This window comes from Hemibagrus wyckioides, linkage group LG20, assembly GCF_019097595.1.
Source record: "Hemibagrus wyckioides isolate EC202008001 linkage group LG20, SWU_Hwy_1.0, whole genome shotgun sequence".
Classification (NCBI taxonomy): Eukaryota; Metazoa; Chordata; class Actinopteri; order Siluriformes; family Bagridae; genus Hemibagrus; species Hemibagrus wyckioides.
The window spans coordinates 21,456,664-21,474,370 of NC_080729.1; the positions used below are offsets into that span (position 1 = coordinate 21,456,664).

The window sequence follows — 17,707 nt, forward strand, 5'->3', positions numbered from 1 at the left end:
ATGTGCACACATCCTGGGTTTAGCTGCCGTGTTTCCGGAGCAGTTATCATTCAGATCATCCGTATTTCAGCTCTGTCCCGAGGGCAGTCTCCACTCCCTGAATACTGACCGTTTCACACAGGGAGTGTTGCATGTGTCCTTCCTCCTTGTGCCTGAATTTGTTTTTATTCAACAATAGTTTTTATTTTATGTTTCAACGTGAATGCACTTTATGGGTCGTTTACAATCCAGACTGAAAGGCGAGACGGCCGTCTGTGTCTGATTAGCACGATGGCTATGTCTGCTAACATGGCTAACGCGACTACTGCTGCACATCATCCAACACACTTCTGTTCCAGACTCCTGAACGGGTTTTCTACATTTATGTCCACATCCAGAACTGGATTTTATAAAGTCATTTGATAGTGTGTGTGTGTGATCATACTGGTGTACTGATGTTAAAAAAAGATGATTACTGTTTTTCTTTTTAACCCGAGGGTTTATCCGAAAAACGGACTGTACACAAACACTTTATTTCAGTCTGAAGTGTCCTCCATGGTTTCAGGTTCATTTACATAATCTCTCATCGAGAACTCCTCTGAAACAGAGTGGATACAAACTGCTGCGGAAGCCACGGCGTTGGACACCTTCGACCCGAAAGAGTGACCGCTCTGTGTAAATAGAAATATAGGGGTTTCACTGACCAGTTATAATAATAAATAAACTGTTTAACGGCGTAACATCAGCTCTGTTACTCAGACCACAGGTCTCCAAGTCATTATAACTGCTTTACACAAACACACAGAAATGGATGTACTGAACAGATGTTCTTTATATTCACAGCTTAAACACTGTTCCTAAAGTCCGCAGGGTTCATTCCATTTTAATGACCTGTAGCATGACCTCAACACGGCTGAGTGGACAAGGGAAAGTCAATAAGGGCGTGTTTAAAAAAAAAAAAAAATCCCAAACAGGATTAGGCTCATGCTCTCCTTCATAATCTCCAAAAGAAACAGTAATAATTATTCCATTTGGCATGATAACACCTGGTATAATTATAAAGCATTATAACATGTCATAGCATTCTGGATTTGTTATAAAGTCACACACTGAATATAAAATAAATCTTTTTCTGGCACATTAATGACATTCTAAAGTCTGTTTTTGGCTATTCATGAGCAAAAAGGCACAAACACTGGAGAATGAAATCACACATTAGAAATGGGTTTGGAGTGTGTGTGTGTGTGTGTTCTCTCAGTTGAGCAGCTCCAGGTAGGTGATGGGTACTTTGCCTTTCTGATGTCCTCGCTCCCCCATCAGCCAATCAGAGTCCAGGCCTGGCTCACTGTTCACTGTGATCACCTGACACACACACACAAAATACACATTTATTACACAGTGACTATATATATATATATATATATATACACACTTTTAAATATATGTGTGTGTGTAAAATATTTTCTTATGGACTGCATCTAAAAGAGTTCCAGCGCCCCTTGGTGGTGTCCTCAAGTCAAAACAAATATTATAATATTTATAAATATTATAATATCATGTAAACTACACATCACTCTGTGTGTGTGTTTTATTCCAGAGATATTTTTACAAACTGTATTTTAATCAAAGTTTTTGTATAAATGTTACTCACTTCGTCAGCCAGCAGGGACAGCTCGCTGCTGCAGGCTGCATCGTAATCGTAAAGCACGCGCGCTCGCCGTGGACCGCAGGAGTTCCGCAGATCGTTAAGGCTCGGTGAACTCTGACCTGGGGTCACGGTGGGGGTCGGGGTCAGAGTCGCAGGCAAGGTTGCAGGGACAGAAATTCCAGCAGCAGAAGCAGCAGGTTGATTATTATTGGAGGAGAAAGCTGAAGGAAAACTAAAGGAGAGAATCGTTCATCATCAAGACCACTTTCTGTAACTGAGGAAAATGTGGAGAATGGAAAGTAAAAAAAGTGAAGAAAAGAATGATTTAGTATGATTTATAATGTACTGATTAATTTAGAAGTTAAAAAAAGAAAGAGGAACAAAAGAACAGAAAACAGATAAAAAAAATAAAAAAAAGATTTAAGAAAGATGAAACAATGTACTACAGGAGAGAAACTCAGTGACTCAGCAGTGCTGAGTGTGTGTGAGAGTGAGAGAGAGAGAGAGAGAGAGAGAGAGGTGTGCAGGTTTGAATGTGAGAATGTCTGTGTGTGTGTGTGTGTGTGAGAGAGAGAGAGAGAGAGAGAGAGAGAGAGGTGTGCAGGTTTGAATGTGAGAATGTCTGTGTGTGTGTGTCTGTGTGTGTGTGAGAGAGAGAGAGAGAGAGAGAGAGAGGTGTGCAGGTTTGAATGTGAGAATGTCTGTGTGTGTGTGTCTGTGTGTGTGAGAGAGAGAGAGAGAGAGAGAGGTGTGCAGGTTTGAATGTGAGAATGTCTGTGTGTGTGTGTGTGTGTGTGTGTGTGTGTGTGAGTGAGAGAGAGGTGTGCAGGTTTGAATGTGAGAATGTCTGTGTGTGTGTGTGTGTGTGTGTGTGTGTGTGTGTGTGTGTGTGTGTGTGTGTGTGTGAGAGAGAGAGGTGTGCAGGTTTGAATGTGAGAATGTCTGTGTGTGTGTGTGTGTGTGTGTGAGAGAGAGAGGTGTGCAGGTTTGAATGTGAGAATGTCTGTGTGTGTGTGTGTGTGTGTGTGAGAGAGGTGTGCAGGTTTGAATGTGAGAATGTCTGTGTGTGTGTGTCTGTGTGTGTGTGTGTCTGTGTGTGTGTGTGAGAGAGAGAGAGAGAGAGAGAGGTGTGCAGGTTTGAATGTGAGAATGTCTGTGTGTGTGTGTCTGTGTGTGTGTGTGTCTGTGTGTGTGTGTGAGAGAGAGAGAGAGAGAGAGAGGTGTGCAGGTTTGAATGTGAGAATGTCTGTGTGTGTGTGTGTGAGAGTGAGAGAGAGGTGTGCAGGTTTGAATGTGAGAATGTCTGTGTGTGTGTGTGTGTGTGTGTGTGTGTGTGTGTGTGTACTGACCTGCCGAGCTGTTTCTGTAGATTGACCATGTACTGATAACACTGAGCATAATACACAGCTTGAGCATCAACAAAATCACTCAGACACCTCAGGTGATGAGCCTGACACACACACACACTCATTATTATTATTATAATTATTACGTCAGCACAGAGTAAAAAATAGATTCAAATCACACATTTGTATCTGTCAGTATAAACTTGTGTGTGTGTGTTTAATGTACGTACATGAGTGCTGCTGATTCCCTCCAGCAGTAACCTGGTGATCTCCGCCTGCCGATCAAACTCACTCTGAGCTATCCTCAGCTCCATCTCTGCCTGAACACACACACACACACTTGAACTTTAGCATCATATTAAGGGATCAGACACAGTGTCCATCACAGAGGAGAATAAATCAGTTGTAGAAATAAGATGTAAAGTCCATGTAGTTCAGCTGTGTTCACGCTCACCTGCTGGACCTCCTGAGCCCAAAACTGGTCAGCATTGGGAAACAGGAACCATTTTATTCATTCAAACTTAATATTTATTCAAAAAAGAAAACAAAACAAACAATAACCCATGCAGCACATGCAGCTAACCTCGTCAACACGACTCTCTTCACACTTGTGTATAGCTGTTCATCAGCTATCACTAATTAACCTGAACAAACACACACTCGTTATACACTACTCACAAAAAGTTAAGGATATTTGGCTTTTGGGTGAAATTTATGGAAAATGTAAAAAGTTCACGCTACAGTGATATTATATCATGAAAGTAGGACATTTAAGTAGAAGCTGCAGTGGTGATTTCCTCATCTCAAACAATTTACTGAAACAAAAGCCAACAACAGTGGTGGGTATACCACAACAAAAAATCTCAATGTCTCAATAATGTGTCATGTGCCCTTGACCATCAATTACAGCTTGACCACGACGTCTCATGCTGTTCACGAGTCGACTTATTGTCTGCTGAGGCATGGCATTCCACTCTTCTTGAAGGGCGGCCCTCAGGTCATTGAGGTTCTGGGGTGCAGGGTTACGAGCCTCTACACGGCGACTCGGCTGATCCCAGAGGTTTTCTATGGGATTCAGGTCTGGAGAAAGTGCAGGCCACTCCATTTGAGGTACCCCAGCCTCCAGCAGCCGTTCCCTAATGATGCTCCTCGATGAGCTGGAGCATTGTCATCCATGAAGATGAAATTAGGCCTGTGCTGTTCATGCAGGGCACAATGACTGGATTAATGATGTTATTCAGGTAGTATTGGCTTGTCACTGTACCATTCACAAGATGTAGGTCAGTTCTGTATTGAGTGGACACACCTGCCCAGACTGTAACACCACCACAACAGTGGCTGATGCATCACGCTCTCCTTGACGTCTCCAACATCGTTGGGTCCATCATTTCTGCTCAATGTGAATCGACTTTCATCAGAGAACAGAACTGAGGCCCACCGGTCCCTCATCCAGTGTAAATGCTCCCTGGCCCGATGCCTGTGCCTGGGGGTGTGGTCAGGTGCCCTTGCAGGTCGTCTAGCACGCAGACCACGCCGATGTAAACGGTTTTGAATGGTCTGACGTGACACTTGGGTTCCTCTCACCTCCCTTAAATGTGCCTGGAGTTGAGTGGCCTTCATCATCCGGTTCCGCAGGGCACTGTTCACAATGAAGCGGTCATCAACGTGGGATGTGGCCAAAGGACGTCCACTTCTATGTCTTTCTGTGACTCTTCCAGTCTCTCTGTATCTCTGTCCCAACCTGCTGATGACACTCTGTGACACTCTAAGCTCAGTGGCCACTTCCCTCTGAGAACATCCTGTTTGAAGCCTCACAATGGTGAGGTTCTGTTGATCAGTTGTTAGGTGTGGTCTTGGTCTCATGATATCAGAATGTGAACAGCATGATGAAGAGGACTGTTTAAATACCAATTCTAATGGAACCAGAAAATTTATTGGTGGATTCATGGAACACACACCAGTTGTGAATTTTGCCGTTAAGCACCTTGTTAGAGAACAGCAAGTTCTGCAGAAAGTACTGAAACACTGAACAGTTGGACATGTGCATTCAGAAGGGTAGAGAAGGTCAAATTAAGTTCACCTGGAAAGGTTATAGTGCATTTTAGGTGCATCCTGAAATTTCACCCAAAAGCTGAATATCCTCACTTTTTTGAGTAGTGTATTTATATGAGTAATCTGAGCACAACACTACACGTTAAAGAGCCACTTCTGTTCAGGAAAGGACAGACAGAAAGGCCAGGACAAACCTTCAGCCATCTGACATGCAAGAAGGAGAACATGTAAGAAAACACGTACTCCTCTCCTGGTGAGGGGGTGGAGCTACACTCCTGCTTGTTAAAGCACAGGACAGGACAAAACACAAGTGGGTTAGAAAAGAGGAAGATAGCATTATCAGAAAAAGCATCAGAGTTCTGATCTTAGAGAAGTGTGTGTGTGTGTGTGTAGTGACTCACAGCAGAACGAGCATCTGCTACTCGAGCTTTCTTTAGCCGTGTCTTAGCTGCGTCCAGATCGAGGCGTTTCACCTGTAGCAGCTTACGTTCCTTCTGTACACATCACCAAACACACACACACACACATTAATAAAATAATGTGAATGAACACGCTCTAGACCAGTGTGTGTAATTAATCACTGCAACAGGTGAGAATTCTTTACTTTCATATTATATTAATCATTCATATATTTTTGAAACTTTTATAATGAACAAATAAAATGAAATGTCTGTATATATATATATATATATATATATATATATTATTTATATAATATTTTATCAATTAAAATGCATGAATGTAAATGTAGTCAGAAACAGGTATGTGTGTGTGTATGTGTATGTATGTGTGTGTGTGTGTGTGTGTGTGTGTGTGTGTGTGTGTGTGTAATAAAGAGTGTTAAGACACAGCTTCTCACTGAGATGGTCTTATAATCTCCATCGATGAAGTTCCTGAAGGGAGTGAGGAAGTTAATGGCTGAGCTCTGGATGAACTCTCGCTCTGATCCTCCCAGCTGCTTCTCCACCTCACCACACTTAATCAGAGCACTGCCTGGAACAAGGAGAGACAACATCACAACACACACACACACACACACACACACACACACGCACACACGCACACACTCCTGTTTAAACATGCAGCTAAAAACAACAATACACTGTAGTGGATTCACTCCTCTCTCACACAAAACTACTACAACCTTTATTTACTAAAGTATACAGCATACTGTTTATCTTATGCAGTTACATTTAATGCCCCCCCACACACACACAAACGTGCAGACACACACACACAGACACACACACTGTTCTTGTCAGTGTTCTGTGAAACACAGCAGTATATAATGAGGTGAAGACTATAATAGTCAGAGCTGCAGGTGTGTATCACACCGGATGCTCCTGAGTCCTACAGCTGGTGTAAGTGTTTTTCACCGTATGCTGTTCCAGGTCCGAACTCGTGTCCAGCGTCGATCATGCACTCCCCCAGCAGCTCGTGGTTGTTGACCCGTGTTGGGATTTTCCTGTCCAGCTTCTCGTACAGAAACTCCTCCATCCTCACATCTGTTCAATTCACACAAATCCAGTTTATTCACACAGAGTCACACGGTCACCTCACGCTGGTCATTACTGCATTACTGCTCCACCCTCATGACCAGCACACACTCACTGGTGCTATAACCATTCCAGTCCATGTATCGCCGTTTTAATTCTATCTAGAAAAACCTCTGGGGATTAAAGCAATGATGAGATGATGGACAGAAGAGAAGGAGTAGAGGGTGAAGTGAACGAGTACAGAAACTCCAGAGTTCGTATCCTCACACTAATGAGTATTACTTTAACAATAAAATATTCAGCTTTTAGAATTATCTGTACTTTAGCTAGATAAAATACAACAATTCTTAAGAAATAACTTTCCAAAAATGCGCATTTATAAATAAACTCTCCTCTATGAAAGGTTTCACTAAAAAATGTAATATAGTATTTTTTCTGTTTGTAGTTTCTCCAGAATGTAGAGTTTTCAACAGTAAACAGTATATTTGTTTAGCTATTGATAATTACAATAAAATTATTATTATAAACTGAGCACATTGTTTAATTTCTTTATTAAATTAGTAACACAATGTGATGTCTGTAGAGGGGATGGTGTTCAAAGATGTTTCTGTTCTTTATCAGGAAGAACAGGATGATATTTTATGGCTAAATCTAAACTCTGTTTATTCCTCGTACTGGGATTGGGCTGCAGTAACACCTCCGTCTGCTTCAGGATCTTCTCCGTCCAGTGTTTAGTCGACTCGGATTTGGTCAGCAGGTTCTCCAGGTGAGCGTCCAGCTCGGTTCTCTCCGCCTGGCCCAGCTTCTCCTCTGTGAACTTTAACATAAAAAAATAAACAAATTAACAAGAGAAAGATGTGAACTGATCAGGAATAAACACACTACACACACTACACACTCACAATACACACACTACACACTCACAATACACACACTACACACTCACAATACACACACACACACACACACAATACACACACTACACACTCACAATACACACACTACACACTCACACTACACACACTACACACTCACACTCACAATACACACACTACACACTCACACTACACACTCACAATACACACACTACACACACAATACACACACTACACACTCACAACACACACACTACACACTCACAATACACACACTACACACTCACAATACACACACTACACACTCACAATACACACACTACACACACACAATACACACTCACAATACACACACTACACACTCACACTACACACTCACAATACACACACTACACACACACACACACACAATACACACACTACACACTCACAATACACACACTACACACACACACACACAATACACACACTACACACTCACAATACACACACTACACACACACAATACACACACTACACACTCACAATACACACACTACACACAATACACACACTACACACACTACACACTCACAATACACACACTACACACTCACAATACACACACTACACACTCACACTACACACACAATACACACACTACACACACTACACACTCACAATACACACACTACACACTCACAATACACACACTACACACTCACACTACACACACAATACACACACTACACACTCACACACAATACACACAATACACACTCACACACTACACACTCACAATACACACACTACACACTCACTACACACAATACACACACTACACACACTACACACTCACAATACACACACTACACACTCACAATACACACACTACACACTCACTACACACAATACACACACTACACACACTACACACTCACAATACACACACTACACACTCACAATACACACACTACACACTCACACTACACACACAATACACACACTACACACTCACTCACAATACACACACTACACACTCACAATACACACACTACACACTCACTACACACAATACACACACTACACACTCACAATACACACACTACACACTCACAATACACACAATACACACTCACACACTACACACTCACAATACACACACTACACACTCACAATACACACAATACACACTCACACACTACACACTCACAATACACACACTACACACTCACAATACACACAATACACACTCACACACTACACACTCACAATACACACACTACACACTCACAATACACACACTACACACTCACTACACACAATACACACACTACACACTCACAATACACACACTACACACTCACAATACACACACTACACACTCACTACACACTCACAATACACACACAATACACACACACACTACACACACACACACTACACACTCACAATACACACACACACAATACACACACTCACACACTACACACTCACAATACACACACTACACACACACACACACACTACACACTCACAATACACACACTACACACTCACAATACACACACTACACACACACACAATACACACACTACACACTCACTACACACAATACACACACTACACACTCACAATACACACACTACACACTCACAATACACACACAATACACACACTACACACTCACAATACACACACTACACACTCACAAAACACTACACACTCACAATACACACACTACACACTCACTACACACACAATACACACACTACACACTCAATACACACACTACACACTCACAATACACACTCACAATACACACATTACACACTCACAATACACACACTACACACTGTACACTCACAATACACACTCACAATACACACACTACACACTCAATACACACACTATACACTCCACACAGTACACACTCACAATACACACACTCACAATACACACACCACACTGTACACACTCACAATACACACTACACACTGTACACACTCACAATACACACTACACACTGTACACACTCACAATACACACTACACACTGTACACACTCACAATACACACACTACACACACTACACACTCACAATACACACACTACACACTGTACACACTCAATACACACACTACACACTGTACACACTCACAATACACACTACACACTGTACACACTCACAATACACACACTGTACACACTCACAATACACACTACACACTGTACACACTCACAATACACACACTGTACACACTCACAATACACACTCCACACTGTACACGCTCACAATACACACACTACACACTGTACACACTCACAATACACACACTGTACACACTCACAATACACACACTGTACACACTCACAATACACACACTGTACACACTCACAATACACACTACACACTGTACACACTCACAATACACACTACACACTGTACACACTCACAATACACACTACACACTGTACACACTCACAATACACACACTGTACACACTCACAATACACACTCCACACTGTACACACTCACAATACACACTACACACTGTACACACTCACAATACACACACTGTACACACTCACAATACACACTCCACACTGTACACACTCACAATACACACACTACACACTGTACACACTCACAATACACACACTGCACACTCACTACACACTCACAATACACACACTACACACTCAATACACACACTGCACACTCACAATACACACACTGCACACACTCACAATACACACACTATACACTCACAATACACTCACAATACACACACTACACACTGTACACTCACACTACACACAATACACACACTACACTCACAATACACACACTACACACTCACTACACACTCACAATACACACACAATACACACACACTACACACTCACACACACTACACACTCACAATACACACACACACACAATACACACACACACACTACACACTCACAATACACACACTACACACACACACACTACACACTCACAATACACACACTACACACACACACTACACACTCACAATACACACACTACACACTCACAATACACACACTACACACTGTACACACTCACAATACACACACTGCACACTCACTACACACTAACAATACACACTCACAATACACACACTACACACTCAATACACACACTGCACACTCACAATACACACACTGCACACACTCACAATACACACACTATACACTCACAATACACACACTACACACTGTACACTCACAATACACACACTGTACACTCACAATACACACACTACACACAATACACACACTACACTCACAATACACACACTACACACACTGTACACATTCACAATACACACACTACACACTCATAATACAAACACTACACACTGTACACTCACAATACACACTCAATACACACACTACACATTCACAACACACATACTACACACTCACAATACAAACACTACACACTCAATACACACACTACACATTCACAACACACACACTACACACTCACAATACAAACACTACACACTCAATACACACACTATACACTCCACACTGTACACATTCACAATACACACACTACACACTGTACACACTCACAATACACACACTACACACTCACAATACACACACTACACACTGTACACACTCACAATACACACACTGTACACACTCACAATACACACTCCACACTGTACACACTCACAATACACACACTACACACTGTACACACTCACAATACACACACTACACACTCACAATACACACACTACACACTGTACACACTCACAATACACACACTACACACTGTACACACTCACAATACACACACTGCACACTCACTACACACTAACAATACACACTCACAATACACACACTACACACTCAATACACACACTGCACACTCACAATACACACACTGCACACTCACAATACACACACTACACACTCACAATACACACACTACACACTGTACACTCACAATACACACACTACACACAATACACACACTACACTCACAATACACACACTACACACAATACACACACTACACTCACAATACACACACTGTACACATTCACAATACACACACTACACACTCATAATACAAACACTACACACTGTACACTCACAATACACACACTACACACTCAATACACACACTACACACTCACAATACAAACACTACACACTCACAATACACACATTACACACTCAATACACACACTACACACTCACAATACACACTGTACACTCACAATACACACTCACAATACACACACTACACACTCAATACACACACTATACACTCCACACAGTACACACTCACAATACACACACTCAATACACACACCACACTGTACACACTCACAATACACACACTACACACTGTACACACTCACAATACACACACTGTACACACTCACAATACACACTCCACACTGTACACACTCACAATACACACACTACACACTCACAATACACACACTACACACTCACAATACACACACTGTACACACTCACAATACACACACTACACACTCACAATACACACACTACACACTGTACACACTCACAATACACACACTACACACTCACAATACACACACTACACACTGTACACACTCACAATACACACACTGTACACATTCACAATACACACACTACACACTGTACACACTCACAATACACACACTGTACACACTCACAATACACACACTACACACTGTACACACTCACAATACACACACTGTACACATTCACAATACACACACTACACACTGTACACACTCACAATACACACACTACACACTCACAATACACACACTATACACTCACAATACACACACTACACACTCAATACACACACACACTGCACACTCACAATACACACTCACAATACACACACTACACACTGTACACTCACAATACACACACTACACACTCAATACACACACTGTACACATTCACAATACACACACTACACACTGTACACTCACAATACATACACTGTACACACTCATAATACACACACTATACACACTCACAATACACACACTACACACTGTACACTCACAATACACACACTACACACTCAATACACACACTGTACACACTCATAATACAAACACTACACACTGTACACTCACAATACACACTCACTGTACACATTCACAACACACACTACACACTCACAATACAAACACTACACACTCAATACACACACTACACATTCACAACACACACACTACACACTCACAATACAAACACTACACACTCAATACACACACTACACACTCAATACACACACTATACACTCCACACTGTACACATTCACAATACACACACTACACACTGTACACACTCACAATACACACACTACACACTCAGAATACACACACTACACACTGTACACACTCACAATACACACACTACACACTCACAATACACACACTACACACTGTACACACTCACAATACACACACTGTACACACTCACAATACACACTGTACACACTCACAATACACACACTGTACACACTCACAATACACACACTGTACACACTCACAATAAACACTACACACTGTACACACTCACAATACACACACTGTACACACTCACAATACACACACTACACACTGTACACACTTACAATACACACACTACACACTCACAATACACACACTACACACTGTACACACTCACAATACACACACTGTACACATTCACAACACACACTTCACACTGTACACACTCACAATACACACTCCACACTGTACACACTCACAATACACACACTACACACTCACAATACACACACTCACAATACACACACTGTACACACTCACAATACACACACTGTACACACTCACAATACACACACTCCACACTCACATTACACACACTGCACACTCCACACTGTACACACTCACAATACACACACTACACACTCACAATACACACACTCACAATACACACACTACACACTGTAAACACACACAATAAACACACTGTACACGCTCACAATACACACACTATACACTCCACACACTACACACACACACAATACACACACAATACACTCACAATACACACACTCACAATATACACACTACACTGTACACACTCACAATACACACACTATACACTCAATACACACACTCACAATATACACACTACACTGTACACACTCACAATACATACACTATACACACTGTACACACTCACAATACACACACTGTACACACTCACAATACACACTCACAATACACACACTCCACACTCACATTACACACACTGCACACTCCACACTGTACACACTCACAATACACACACTACACACTCACAATACACACACTACACACTGTAAACACACACAATACACACACTGTACACATTCACAATACACACACTTCACACTGTACACACTCACAATACACACTCCACACTGTACACACTCACAATACACACACTACACACTCACAATACACACACTACACACTGTACACTCACAATAAACACACTACACACTCAATACACACACTGTACACATTCACAATACACACACTACACACTCATAATACAAACACTACACACTGTACACTCACAATACACACTCACTGTACACATTCACAACACACACACTACACATTCACAACACACACACTACACACTCACAATACAAACACTACACACTCAATACACACACTACACATTCACAACACACACACTACACACTCACAATACAAACACTACACACTCAATACACACACTACACACTCAATACACACACTATACACTCCACACTGTACACATTCACAATACACACACTACACACTGTACACACTCACAATACACACACTACACACTCACAATACACACACTACACACTGTACACACTCACAATACACACACTACACACTCACAATACACACACTACACACTGTACACACTCACAATACACACACTGTACACACTCACAATACACACTGTACACACTCAATACACACACTGTACACACTCACAATACACACACTGTACACACTCACAATAAACACTACACACTGTACACACTCACAATACACACACTGTACACATTCACAACACACACTTCACACTGTACACACTCACAATACACACTCCACACTGTACACACTCACAATACACACACTACACACTCACAATACACACACTACACACTGTACACTCACAATAAACACACTACACACTCAATACACACACTGTACACACTCACAATACACACACTACACACTCACAATACACACACTACACACTGTACACTCACAATAAACACACTACACACTCAATACACACACTGTACACATTCACAATACACACACTACACACTCATAATACAAACACTACACACTGTACACTCACAATACACACTCACTGTACACATTCACAACACACACACTACACATTCACAACACACACACTACACACTCACAATACAAACACTACACACTCAATACACACACTACACATTCACAACACACACACTACACACTCACAATACAAACACTACACACTCAATACACACACTACACACTCAATACACACACTATACACTCCACACTGTACACATTCACAATACACACACTACACACTGTACACACTCACAATACACACACTACACACTCACAATACACACACTACACACTGTACACACTCACAATACACACACTACACACTCACAATACACACACTACACACTGTACACACTCACAATACACACACTGTACACACTCACAATACACACTGTACACACTCACAATACACACACTGTACACACTCACAATACACACACTGTACACACTCACAATAAACACTACACACTGTACACACTCACAATACACACACTGTACACATTCACAACACACACTTCACACTGTACACACTCACAATACACACTCCACACTGTACACACTCACAATACACACACTACACACTCACAATACACACACTCACAATACACACACTGTACACACTCACAATACACACACTCCACACTCACATTACACACACTGCACACTCACATTACACACACTGCACACTCCACACTGTACACACTCACAATACACACACTACACACTCACAATACACACACTACACACTGTAAACACACACAATAAACACACTGTACATGCTCACAATACACACACTATACACTCCACACAGTACACACTCACAATACACACACTCACAATACACACACTACACACTGTAAACACACACAATAAACACACTGTACACGCTCACAATACACACACTATACACTCCACACACTACACACACACAATACACACACTATACACTCACAATACACACACTCACAATATACACACTACACTGTACACACTCACAATACACACACTATACACTCACAATACACACACTCACAATATACACACTACACTGTACACACTCACAATACATACACTATACACACTGTACACACTCACAATACACACACTGTACACACTCACAATACACACACTGTACACACTCACAATACACACACTGTACACACTCACAATACACACACTGTACACACTCACAATACACACACTGTACACACTCACAATACACACACTCACAATATACACACTACACTGTACACACTCACAATACATACACTATACACACTGTACACACTCACAATACACACACTGTACACACTCACAATACACACACTGTACACACTCACAATACACACACTGTACACACTCACAATACACACACTCACAATACACACACTCCACACTCACAATACACACACTACACACTCACAATACACACACTACACACTCACAATACACACACTACACACTGTAAACACACACAATACACACACTGTACACATTCACAATACAAACACTTCACACTGTACACACTCACAATACACACTCCACACTGTACACACTCACAATACACACACTACACACTCACAATACACACACTACACACTGTAAACACACACAATAAACACACTGTACACGCTCACAATACACACACTATACACTCCACACAGTACACACTCACAATACACACACTACACACACACAATACACACACTATACACTCACAATACACACACTCACAATACACACACTACACTGTACACACTCACAATACATACACTATACACACTGTACACACACAATACACACTGTACACACTCACAATACACACACTACACACATGTTTATTTTAATGTTAATGGTTCAGTCAGTAACAGTGTGTGTGTGTGTGTGTGTGTGTGTGTGTGTGTGTGTGTGTGTGTGTGTGGTGCTCCCTCACACTCAGCAGGATTACACCATTCCAGTTTAAAGGCGGAAATATAACCAGCTCTTCTTAATAAAACGGAATAAAGTGAGTGTTTGTAATAAACTCTACCTGAACTGCACGGCTGAGAAAAGTCCCAGCGTCCGCCGCCAGTCTCCTGACGCTGAAATCCATGGTTTTACTGTAAATAAAGATAAATAAGACAATGCTAACAGCGCTGTGTCCACTCAGGAAAGTTTGTGGAACCGCTAATTACTCCCTTTAGTTAGCCTAGTTAGCTAGCTGGAGGTTTATATAACTACACACGACACACCGCTATCGCTGAATTATTAATATTACTGTAAACTGGTTTAATTGTGTAACGAGACACAAACGCGCGTTATCCCGAGTTACACTGGATTACTCCGATTTTCTCCCTGTCCATGTCGAAGCGTTAGCTTCTGCGCTATCGCTAAGCTAACGCTAATGCTAACTCTGACTAATCCAAATAAAGCAGAAATCGCTGTTATCGGGCACGGAAAAGGGGACGCCGTCCGCCCCGCCCCCTTCTTTGTGTTATTGGCTAAACCCCATAGCTGTCCTGTAATCCGATTGGCTCACTTGTGTTTCATCTACTGCTGCACTACTTAGCGCGTTCTAAACAGAACAGTAGAACAGTAATGGAGCGCGTGAATCTTATCGCACAGGCGGTACAGTTAAAAGAAAACCGTTACAGTGACGTCATCGTTTTGAAGTTCTGTCAGTGAACTAAAGCTAACTGCTAACAATGCACTAAAATACAGTTTAGTGTGAAAAATAAATAAATAACTGTTCTGAAAGTTAATGAACCTGAAACTGAACGTCTTTAAGTCCTTTTAAATTAACCAGTTCCGAACGAAAATATTAAACATCACATGCTGGGGATAAATTTAATTCTATTAAATTTTATTGTATTTGTATAGACACGGACATTCTTGTCTCAAAGCTGCTTCACAGAAACATTACATTACATGTGATGTAAACAACACTGTAA

The 17,707-nt window shown here is 41.4% G+C and overlaps 2 protein-coding genes across 4 annotated transcripts in view; one reads left to right on the plus strand and one right to left on the minus strand.

Moving 5' to 3' along the window:
• atr (ATR serine/threonine kinase) overlaps positions 1 to 658 on the plus strand; it is a 10,086-nt gene extending 9,428 nt beyond the window's left edge. Inside the window, exon 23 of the mRNA XM_058418324.1 lies at positions 545 to 658. Within this exon, the coding sequence (XP_058274307.1) occupies positions 545 to 658 (114 nt within the window). The remainder of the gene's footprint in view (positions 1 to 544) is intronic.
• sh3glb1b (SH3-domain GRB2-like endophilin B1b) lies at positions 458 to 17,238 on the minus strand. Of its 3 annotated transcripts, XM_058418662.1 has the most exons (11): positions 16,807 to 17,238; positions 7,197 to 7,338; positions 6,402 to 6,530; positions 5,885 to 6,018; positions 5,427 to 5,519; positions 5,220 to 5,300; positions 3,428 to 3,451; positions 3,204 to 3,293; positions 2,977 to 3,077; positions 1,631 to 1,859; positions 458 to 1,341 (listed from the first exon to the last, which is right to left on the minus strand). In XM_058418662.1, exons 1-11 carry the CDS (start codon positions 16,867 to 16,869, stop codon positions 1,234 to 1,236), a joined length of 1,194 nt encoding a protein of 397 aa, XP_058274645.1. In that variant the 5' UTR covers positions 16,870 to 17,238; the 3' UTR covers positions 458 to 1,233. The 3 variants fall into 3 exon arrangements, with proteins under 3 accessions (XP_058274645.1, XP_058274647.1, XP_058274646.1); XM_058418664.1 differs by lacking the exon at positions 16,807 to 17,238 and having other exon boundaries at positions 7,219 to 7,338; XM_058418663.1 differs by lacking the exons at positions 3,428 to 3,451; positions 5,220 to 5,300 and having other exon boundaries at positions 16,807 to 17,230.
• Positions 17,239 to 17,707: the final 469 nt, after the last annotated feature.